This window comes from Talpa occidentalis, unplaced genomic scaffold (assembly GCF_014898055.3).
Source record: "Talpa occidentalis isolate TD23 unplaced genomic scaffold, MPIMG_talOcc4v2.1 talOcc4.3, whole genome shotgun sequence".
NCBI classification, from domain to species: domain Eukaryota; kingdom Metazoa; phylum Chordata; class Mammalia; order Eulipotyphla; family Talpidae; genus Talpa; species Talpa occidentalis.
Window position 1 is genome coordinate 35,138,503 of NW_023603184.1, and position 10,396 is coordinate 35,148,898.

Below are 10,396 nucleotides of genomic sequence, written 5' to 3' on the forward strand. Positions count from 1 at the left end.
CCCAGGACGATTTGGGGGAGCAGCAGCTGATGTTTATTGGGGACCAGTATCCCTATGCCACATCTTGGGGGCCTTGCCCCCTGCATCTCTCCCTTCAGCTTCCGTCTTCGCTGTCGAATTCCAAGGACAGACCCTGCAGCAGGGGCAGGGACATGGAGTGCCGGTCGGGGTCCCCGGGGCCCCCACCCTGGGCTCCTGGTGGGGGGCTGCGGGGGCTGAAGAGCCAGTTCTCTGCCAGGGTTGGGGATAGTCACAGCTTGACTCGTGCCCTGGCCTTTCTGCCTCCCCGGTCCCTCCCATCTGGTCCTCTCTGCTGTGCCCACCCTCTCCCCAAGATCATTCTTCCATCTCACCCTCCCTCGCTCCATCCCCCCTTGCCAGGGTCCCAGGTGGTGTCATGGGTGCCCCACACATTCCTGGGCTCTGCTTCCCATGCCCTCTGTCCACCTTATCCCATTCTTCTCATCCTCGTTCCCTCTGGCAGTACCTGACAACATCTGGGGCCCCCTTCGGAAGGGGTTTCGGCTCTTGTAGGAGAATCTCATGGGTCTGCCCTCTGGTCCTTCCTGGGGAGGTGGTGTAGGTGGGGCTGGGACAGGTGGGGGCACATCGGCCGCTTCAGGGGTATCAGCAGGGTCTGATGTGGGGGCCAGAGCTGGCATAATGTCGAGGTTGGGTCTGACCCAGTTGGCCCCATGGGGCAGTGGATCTTTGGTCAGGGGCTTCTGTGGCCCCAGTACTCCTTTGGGCTGCAGTGAAAACTTGAGGCAGGAGAAGGCAATAGGCAGTGACCGTTGTAATCGCAGCTGCTGGGGCTCCTGGGCGGTAGGTAATAGCCCCAGTTGCAGCCAGGAGCAGGAGAAGACCTGGTAGATGACATAGATGCTGTGGCTGCTTCGGAGCCAGGGAAGCGTCTGCTCTAGGCGCACCTGCCCGGGTGGCAGCAGCAGGAAGGCCACCTTCTTGCGTAGGCCTCCCATGTGCAGGCGGATCCGGCAGGGCTGCCCGTCTAACAGGCGCATCTCTTCATAAGCTGTCTCGGCTTGGCCATTTGGTGAGTATTCCCGAGTGCAGTGTGCAAAGGCACCCTCAGACCCAGCCTGCTCCAGGAGGTTCGGTAGCAGCCCTACTGGCTGAAGTGCCCTCCGACCCTGCCTGCCGGGCAAAGCCAGGCGGGCGTGGGCTGGGCGGGACTTCTTTACTAGCACACCCAGCAGGTCATAGCAGGCTGCGTCCGACAGGAACGGCACTGCCACTACGTTGGGCCCAAGGCGCTCCTCGATAACCTGTAGTTTATAGGTGAGGGACTGAGTCGGGCAGGAGGAATGGTAACCTTCTCTAACCTGCTCTAGGCTGACCTTCCCACTGTTCCTGCTTGATTTCATGTCCACAGTGTGCTCAGACTGTTCTGCTTCCTGCTTATCTCCCAGCTCTCTCCTGTAGCAAAATCTTGAATGTCTGCTATGTGCCAGACTCTGCTAGATACTGGGAAATGCGTAAAAGAATGAGACTTTGTCCTTGTCCCAATATAGCTCAGTCTAATGGAGGACACGGAAAGGTAAACAGTAGTCAGCTAAGTAACATACTAGCAAGCTGTGAAGGATATGAAAAGTGATTTAGCACTCTGTTTAGACAAGGGATTCAAAGGTTTCTAGATGGTAATACTTGAGCTTTGAATGCCTGAGCCAGGTGGGAGAATGGGTAGGTCCAGGCAGGGGGAACAGCCAGTGAACAAGACTGAACTAAGAGCACACATAATTTCCTATTACTTAAATGCATGCTATGAAGAGGGACAGGCACAGAGGATCTGGATTATGAAAGGCTTGATGTATATGCAGAGAGAGGAAGCCACTTGAAGTCCTCTGGAAGGACCGGATCAAATGGGCATTTTAGAAAGCTAATTTTGAATAGGAAGGCATAAAATAAAAAGATCAGTTAAGAGTACTGTGCCCTAGGCAAGACATGGTGAGGCCCTTTGCTAGAATGACAGAGCAAGATATTTTAGGTTTACAGAATTAATAGAACTTGTGCACTTACAGGGGGTGGAGCAGGAACCTTAAGGTTTGTTCTTAGCTGATTGATTAAATGGGTGATGCCATGAACCAGGAATGGGTACACAGAAGAGATTTGGAAGTTTCATTCTTACACTGTGTCTGTAATCATTAATGTACACCTTCTGCTCTAGTTGCAAGGGATAGTTCTTTTTTAAGGATTTGTGGATTCATACTTGAAATGTTAGTTCCAATGTTTTTAGGGATGCCAGTCCCTTATGGTTTTATCCATCTTTGGCCATTTTGGGCTGGGTAACTCAGTTCTGGAAGTTTAACTTCATGACCAACTGGGAACCCTCGTCAGGTCCTCTCTAATTAAATTGTACTTAGGTATGATCTCGATGCATCCCACATACTATTGGCTGAGACTTCCGGTTCTGTGTTCTGCTAGGGGACACACCTATTCTTAAAATGTGTGCTCTGCTCCCCTCTCTCTGCCCCCAAATCCCACATGTCTGTGCCCCTACTGATATCATGACCCACTTCGTTGGCCTTCTGGTAAAAGTCATCTCTGCCCCCTTAAGGCTGATCTGCTTTCTGCTACATAAAACTGTTTTGGAATTATGCCCCCTAGCATAAGGGGCTGGTCACTAACTCGAATTGTGTCTGCACTTTGGACCAGCTGAGGTGCCTTGAAGACTAGACTTTTGTCATTTAGCCGCGGAAATAACTGGTGTTGTTTCTTACTCTGCATGGAAAACATTCCCATCATTTCTTCTCCTTTGCATTACTGAGACATGGATCACTTTTGGTTTGGGGACATGAGGCTGAGAAGGGCCAATGGGTTTCCAGAGGTGAGATCAGAACACTGGTGGGTTGGCATTTTGTATAGAACTCTGGCCCATGACTGTGAAAGTCCAGTCATCCAGCTTTACTCAGAATCCTATCCTAATTGCTTCTATGCGCTTGTACAAACAAGACAAATGGGAATGTCTCGGGAGCAATCCCTCTAACAAGAATGTGACTTTAAAATACCTGGTTCTTAGGGTGCAAGTTTCTGTTGAAAGGTGAACCCTCCCTTTTTTAGCTGGAAGCACGCCTAGAATGTAGACATGAATTTGCCATGGAGGCTTATGAAGTCCTCTTTCTTACCCTGGGGGCCCCAGTGAGGGCCCTAAAATAGGAAAAATAAGGCACTCAAGTTCTATCCTAGGATGACTGTTCTTGGTAGAGTTCCTGTTTGAGACCACTACCTGGTCCCTTTGCACTTTGATGTCTGGATGGAAGTTCTGCGGACCTTAGAGGCCTGCAAAGTTAGGTCTCAAAGACAGCCCCAGAAAGTGGTGGAAGATTATCTTCCTGGATGTGCCTTGTCTGGGTTGAATTCTAAATGTGGAGCTCTTGAGCCAAATGGTCTGCAAAATGACCAATCAACTGTCAACAGTTGTAGAGAAAGGAAACCAGCTCATTCAAAGGGGCCCTACTCCTTGAGTTGCCACCTGCTGCCAGTGGTTTATCCTGCATGTCTACCCTGACTTTTCTGATTCCCATTTAAATAGGAGAAGGGTTTTTTCTGATATCAGAGATGGTGTAGCTTTCTAATAATTGAAGACCTCAGTGCATCTGTTCTAGTTCGGATTGCTGTAGTCCAGGACCAAACTTAACCCCCACTGAAACCAGTTATTTTAATACTTGGGAGGACCTATTTCTGCTCCCTGGCAGACACCTTTGTGATGAGCAACTGCTTCATTTCCCATGGGGCTGCCTGTCATGAAGCCTGCCCTGAATCTGGTGGGCACCTTCAGGATGGTGCTTTTAAAGTCGGTGGGCTGCCTATTACGAGGCCTTTAAATTCACTGTCCTCCAGATAGCAGAACCAGAACCAGAACCTGATCTCAACCTTAGAATCTTGTGACCATCTAGCTGAGATCTGCCTGCTCCTTGAAATCTACATATTTGACCCAAAATCCAAATTTCTCATTCTGTGGAAATTAAAGTGGAGAGAAGTGAAAAGGTCAAAGGTAAAGTTCATGTTATTTAGAAAGCTTACAAAGCCTTTTATAATCAGCCCCTATTCCTCTTCACTCTCATTTTTACCACTGCTCCTTTAAACTCTGCTCTGGAAGAATATTTGTGGTACCCAAACTTTTTTTTTTTTTTTCTCTCCTGGCTTTTGCAAATGCTCTACCTTTAAATAGTACACTGTTCACTGATCTGCCCACCTGCTCATGAACTCATTCAGGTATTTACTAAGCACCATTTATGTGCCTGTGATTCCTTTTCTCTCTGTGTGTGAATCACTCCTAGCTAGAATGTTGCTTTCTCTAGGACGCCTTCTTGACCTCCTAAGTCCTACCCCTGACTTGTCATTTCTCCTCTCTGTTCTCATAGTTCCCTATACATTGCCTTTCAAGGAACCTTTCTTGCTACTTTTACAGTTGTAATTGGACAGTTTGTACAAAGCATTTCACAGGAACTGACTATTTTAATTGTCCTCGTCCTTAGACTTCCAGCCTTTTCTACTCATAAGCTGCCCAGGCCCTCCTAGATTGCACTTATTTCCTTCTCGGCCCTCTTGCTTTCCCTACCTTGTCCTTGATGAGGGTCCAGGTGGCATCAGCTTCATCCAGTGTCAGCAGGTGGGGGGTACCGACTAACATGGTGAGGTTGGGAGGGGATAGGCAGAGCAGTGGCTGCTACAGGTACCCCAAGCTGCCAGGGAGGTGAAACTCCAGGCCTCGGGCTTTGACCTACTACAGCATGAGGTCATAGAGGTCCTGCTTGGTGATGGAGCCTTGGGCGGAGAGAGGGCAGCCACTTTCCTAGCCTCACTCTACCCATAGCCTGAGTTCATACTCTTGAGGTACCTTTTCACTCCCCTGCTTTGGGGACAGAAATGCAGGTGTCCATTAGGGTGTGTTTTCTATATTAGCATGTGTGTATGTAGTTCTTGGTCTGAGTTCTTTAAAGAAACAGGATCTGACTTCTCCCTTCACCAGTCTCCTTGAAGCAATTTGCTGTTTGCCAGCTGCAGATGCCTTCTCTGTGAGGCTGAATTGGGGTCTTGAAGGATGTGAGATAAGTATAGATCGGGGCTTCGTGAGAACGGAGCAGAGTTTCTTAACTTGGGTGGCACTTTGGGATTACCCAGAAGCTTTAAAAATTACAGGTGCCTGGATCCTACCCCCTCTAGCTCCCCTTTCCATCCTCCCCTAATGATTCTGATTTAATTGGTCTGGAGTGTGCCAGGCATCAGGATTTCTAAAAGCTCCTTCAGCAATTGTAATGTGCATCATAGGTTGAAACCCATTATTAGTGAGTGGGTTACAACTGCAATGAAAGTCAGGTGTGTGTGTAGGAGGGTGCCACACTGAGCTGTGACAACATGGAGGATAAGAATCTAATTGGGATAATGTTGCCTTAGTAACTGGAGAGACCTTTCAGGAAACTGGCATTAAATTTACCATCCCAGGTAAATCTGAGGAAATTTTCCTTCATGTTGCATTCCCTATTCTAGGCTGATCTGTTTCTAGCAGGTATCCTTTGACGACAGCTCTAATCTATCTGCGATTTCCCCTCGTGTGTCAGTCTACATCTCTCAACCTGGTGTTTTGCTGGAGAAGAACAGTGATTTTTCCCTGGAGAAGAATCACTCTGGAGAGTCTTTCTAGTAGCTACTCTCCCACTCTACCCTTTATTTGTCCAAAGTGTTCCCTCTTGAGTCCCTCTAAAATCCTCTCTTTGCCCAGGAGGATGCTTTATGTGTGTAGTTCATCCTTTTCTGGAGCATGTGGAGCTAGCCCACAAAGTAGGCCGCAGTTTGAGCTGGCTGAGGTGGCATGAGTATGGGCCACATGGAAGATCCTACAATGGTGGGAAGAGTGTTGCCAAGAAAAGTTTCCTAAAGGAGATGTAATTGGCCTCAGGGGAGGACAAGTCTCCCCTAGACAGTACCAGGTCTTTGAGCAAAGATTCGACAGGGAGCATGAACCTATGCTCCAGGTAGGGGCTGTGCCAAACACTTTGAATGCATTATATTAGTTAATCCTTTCAGTAAGCTCTTAAAGTAGGTATTATTATTTCCCCCTTTTATAAGTGAAAACAGGCCAAAGAGTTTAAATAAATGAGTACAAGTCATATTGCGAGTTCACAGAGGATCTGGGATTCAAATCCATGTCTGCCTGTTTCCAATTGAGCCATTAAATGGTAGTTCTTTTTGGTGGAAGCTTGTGGTGGGGGGTATGGGCTAGATGAAGTGCAAAGAGGCGATAAGAAAAGGAAAAGGGCAGGATGAGACCAAATCAGAAACTCCAAGTTTCTTGTTGAGACAAGTGAAACCAAGCCTCTTCCTCCTAATCCCTCTTCAACACGTTTTTTACAAGGGTTGACAGGGACAAGATCATCTGGTATGGTACAGTTGGCACCTCTGGTTCCCTCTGAAAAGGATTCTGAGTCAGGTAGACAGAGGTAGAGAGAGACACATTTCCCAAGGACAAGGGCTATTGATAGGGGGCAAAACTGACACGGTACAAGGAGAAAGAGGTGCAGAGGTTATTGAGGAGGAGGAGGAGAATGATGCAAGCCCATTTCCTGAGGGCTTCCAGAATGAGAAGGGGCCGCATGAGGCAGGGGCAGGGATGGTGGGTTCTTGGGGAAATGGATGAGGAGGATCTCTGAAATTTTTGTTCTCAGAGAAAGGGTTAGAGGGGGGATGGGGTACTTAGGACAGCCAGCAGCCTTTACCGTTTGTCTTCTCTCTCACTGTCTGCTTGCCATAATTCTCTAGGCTCTCTAAATTCCACATTGCTCTACCCTGACATTAAACAGGTATGTCTGCTTTTGGTTCATAATCTGAAAATGAAAGTTACTGAAGGAAAACAAATGACGTCTGAGTCCTAGATGGAGCGGATGAGGCCAAGGCTTATTTGGGCCATGCCCTGCCCATGGGGTTTGCGTCAACGTTCTGGGGTCCCCCTGGGAAAAAGGCAGATCATCAGCATCATACCTGAGGGGTGACCAGAGTGGAGAGCAAGCGCATGGAAGTGGTTAATCTAGAGAACCTGAGGTTTCCTGCAAGAACTGCTGGGGCAGTATAAAAAGTATTACTAGCAAAGATTTCAGAAAGAGCTCTAACAAGTCTTTTCACTTCTCCCAGACTACGGGGACATATGTACAAGTCCCTAATCCCTTATTGGAAACATTTAGGGACAGATGTGTTTTGGAATTCAGGATTTTTCAGATTTTAGAAAGGTGTAGAGTACCTGTGTGACATATTAAGATATATCCCAGAGAGATTTGGGGCGGTGCCCTATAATCAAATGCATCAGTATTTCTGCAGCTAAATGTATGAATATTCACGTGGAGGTAAACACTCAATAAGATTGTGATTGTGAAGTTATGGGGATAAAACTAATAGTTCCTTCAGACAGATTTTTATTTTGGAATCACAGAGAAGGTATCGTGGGCTTATAATTGCTCTCAGGGGTGAGGAATGAGGGTACCGGCAAGGCCTTCTAGACACATCATAGTAGTGTGTGTGCACTCCCACACGCAGAACCAAATACAAATATCCAAGGGGGTCAATTTTTGGCTTGAAGGAAAAAAATTCTTAAAATGGACAATGTCCAGCTTTGGGCCAACTAACTTGGGGCGTTGTGCATAAGCAGCGAGTAAAGGTGCCTTAGACAAGAAGCTTCCTGGGGTGGGAGGGTGACAGAATTCATTATTTATGAACAATGATCACATATGATTTCCCTTTTCATGTACCAGAGGGGAAAGGCAAGAAAGTGTGCGTGTGTGTATGTGTGACACAGGAACATCAGACATTTCTTTATATTTCTATATATTAATATTGTAATAAATATCTTACTGCATACATCTTTGTTCACATCTCTGATTATTTTGTCACAATAGATTTATTGAAGAGGAATCTCGTGGGCATCTTAAAGACTCAAGACCCATTAGGATTAAAATATGTCACAATTATCTACAAAATTATTGCCTGTTAGGTTTTTAAACTTCGAGCGACGTGAAAAAGGTTAACCTTGAGAATGACCCAGCCCCCCACATTTGGGTGGGGGAAAACTGGAATTGACTTCCTTGTCCCCTTGCTACTGTGTGACAATACTTCTGAAAATCACTCACCACTTTGGCGCTCTCTTCAGTTCCTTGTTAAAGAGGACCTGGTGAGCGCTCGTGTGGCCGTGGCATGAGCTGGTCTTCCAGGCCCACAGTGTCTTTTCCCGAGTGCTCCCCCACGGGGCATGGACCAGCTACCTGCTGAGCAGTCGGGTTGCCCCTGGCTTCAGCACTTCATGGCTCATGCCAACACTTGCATTCTGATAGTTTTCCCAGTGAGCTGGGGTCTGCCTGTGCAGCTCACAGCTTTCTCCTACCACATAGCAATGTTCTCTACATGTTGTGTGTGATTACACTCATCGTGGACTCCATGCTGGTGTCAAGGATTTTTGTGCATTGTTCCTTCCAGTGTGCAATCTTAGCTGAAAGTGAATCTCCTGTTGGGCAACACCATGACTCTTCCTATTGAAATCTCTAGACTCCGGCAGCTGCAGCAGTGTGAAATATTCCTGTTTCATCACACAGCTTCAACATCAAATGTTTCTAGTAGTGCTAACCAGGGCAAATGGTGCAAATGAGGATTTTATTTGCAAATTCTACAATCCTAGCTGAGGATGTGCAAAGGCCAGACTGGTAAGAGGCCATGGTGACTGGACCTCAAGCAAACCGGTAGTTAGGACGATTTTCTGGGATATCCAAATTTCTTTCATTTAGCCGCTGACTCCAGAAACTGCAGGCCCACAACAGAAGTTCTAGTCATTAATTTTGAGACTGGGAGGGGAGTAAAGTAGGATAGTGATTACATATGCAGCCCAGAGGATCCTCTGAACCTGGCCATATTGGGACCCCAGGGCACATAATCCAGATTCTCAGAAGGTGGGGAGTGAGCCTTTGTAACTCCTTCCCAAAGGACAGGCTGAAAACAGGATCTGTTTTCAGGAATAGAGTGCTATGATCTCAAATACCCAGGCACTTGCCTCCTGGGGCAGTGCTGCTCTTCCCAGACCCCCAGATCAGAATCTGGAGAGGAGCTTTTGTGTGGGAACATGGATGACTTAAGTTAACGTGGTCCAGGTGTGATCTCTCTAAATCTTGTGCACCACATTCCCTGGTCCTTCTTCTATTCCTGGCATGGTAACATATTGCCCCCTACCTCCTGCTTCTTCCCAAGCAGGCTACATGACTAGCCCAAAGTCTACAGGTGTCAGGGGTACATGTGGTAGGGACTTCACAGCAAATAGAGTGTTGAGTGACTATCAGTCACAGGCAGATAATGAGGCCAAGGTAACTGTCCACACCTCCAGGCCCCAGACTCTCTTGAATATATCCCTCCTCCTCCCCCAGCTTCCATCATTTTTACTGCTTCAAAGCTGTTTTTTTCTTAACGTGAAGGTTTCCAGGAGCCGTTCCCTGATCTGCTTGGTGCGGGCCCCGTAGATGAGAGGGTTGAGTGAAGGCGGCAGCAGCAAGTAGATGTTGGAGAGGAGGATGTGCACGGGCTTTGGGACAGTGTGGCGGCCAAAGCGGTGTGTGAGGTAGGAGAAGAGGCCAGGCACGTAGAAGGCCAGAATGACACAGATGTGGGAACTGCATGTACCAAAGGCTTTGGCCCGGGCCTCCCGGGTAGGGAGCCGCAGCACGGCGTGGGCGATGAGCCCGTAGGAGCCTGCGATACCCAGGATATCTACCCCCGACACTGCCAGCGACAGCGCCAGCCCGTACAGGTTGTTGGCCCGTGTGTTGCCCACCACCAGCTCCACCACCGCCATGTGTTCGCAGTAGGCGTGGTCTATGGTCTTGGCTCGGAAGTGTCCAAATCGTCTCACCAGCAGCGGGAAAGGAACGACAATGGCCACTGCTTTCAGTGCCAGTGCCAAGGCTGCGTAACCCACCCGGGCTTTGGTGACTAGGACAGGGTAGTGCAGCGGACGCCCTACCGCCACAGCACGGTCACAGGCCATGGCCAATAGTACCCCCGATTCCATGGCAGTCAGTGCATGGACAAAGAACATCTGGGCCAGGCAGGCAGTATATGGTATAGGCTGGGGCCCAAGCCACAGCACGGCCAGCAATCCTGGGGCAATGGAGGTGGCTAAGCCCATGTCTGTGGCTGCCAGTGTGGCCAGGAGCAGAAACATGGGCTGGTGCAAGGTGGAGTCTATCCGCACCACTGCCAGCAGTGTCCCGTTGCCCAGCAGAGCCAGCAGATACATGGGCCCAAAGATCAGCGCCAGCCAGACCTGAGTGCCAGCTAGCCCCGGGATGCCTGTCAGTATAAAGAAGGGTGGGCGAGGGAAGGTGGAGTTGGGCTGTGGAGCTTCTGCCAT

At 48.6% G+C, this 10,396-nt stretch overlaps 2 protein-coding genes across 2 annotated transcripts; both read right to left on the minus strand.

Annotated features, from left to right (window-relative positions):
• Nucleotides 1-10: 10 nt before the first annotated feature.
• CUNH11orf42 (chromosome unknown C11orf42 homolog) lies at nt 11-4,727 on the minus strand. The gene is made up of 3 exons (XM_037522801.1): nt 4,580-4,727; nt 488-1,286; nt 11-231 (listed from the first exon to the last, which is right to left on the minus strand). The coding sequence occupies exons 1-3, from the start codon at nt 4,649-4,651 to the stop codon at nt 95-97; spliced, it is 1,008 nt and encodes a 335-aa protein (XP_037378698.1). The 5' UTR covers nt 4,652-4,727; the 3' UTR covers nt 11-94.
• Nucleotides 4,728-9,433: 4,706 nt separating this feature from the next.
• Nucleotides 9,434-10,396, minus strand: LOC119254615 (olfactory receptor 52W1). Its single transcript, XM_037521715.1, has one exon. It carries the CDS (start codon nt 10,394-10,396, stop codon nt 9,434-9,436), a length of 963 nt encoding a protein of 320 aa, XP_037377612.1.

Bases quoted from the DNA above. Each gene is read 5' to 3' on its own strand.
- CUNH11orf42 (XM_037522801.1), bottom strand. From the start codon at position 4,651: ATGTTAGTCGGTACCCCCCACCTGCTGACACTGGATGAAGCTGATGCC. The intron at 1,287-4,579 runs GTAGGGAAAGCA...TATAAACTACAG, and splicing joins GGACCCTCATCAAGGACAAG to GTTATCGAGGAGCGCCTTGG. The intron at 232-487 runs GTACTGCCAGAG...CAACCCTGGCAG, and splicing joins GGGGCCCCAGATGTTGTCAG to AGAACTGGCTCTTCAGCCCC.
- LOC119254615 (XM_037521715.1), bottom strand. From the start codon at position 10,396: ATGGCAGAAGCTCCACAGCCCAACTCCACCTTCCCTCGCCCACCCTTC.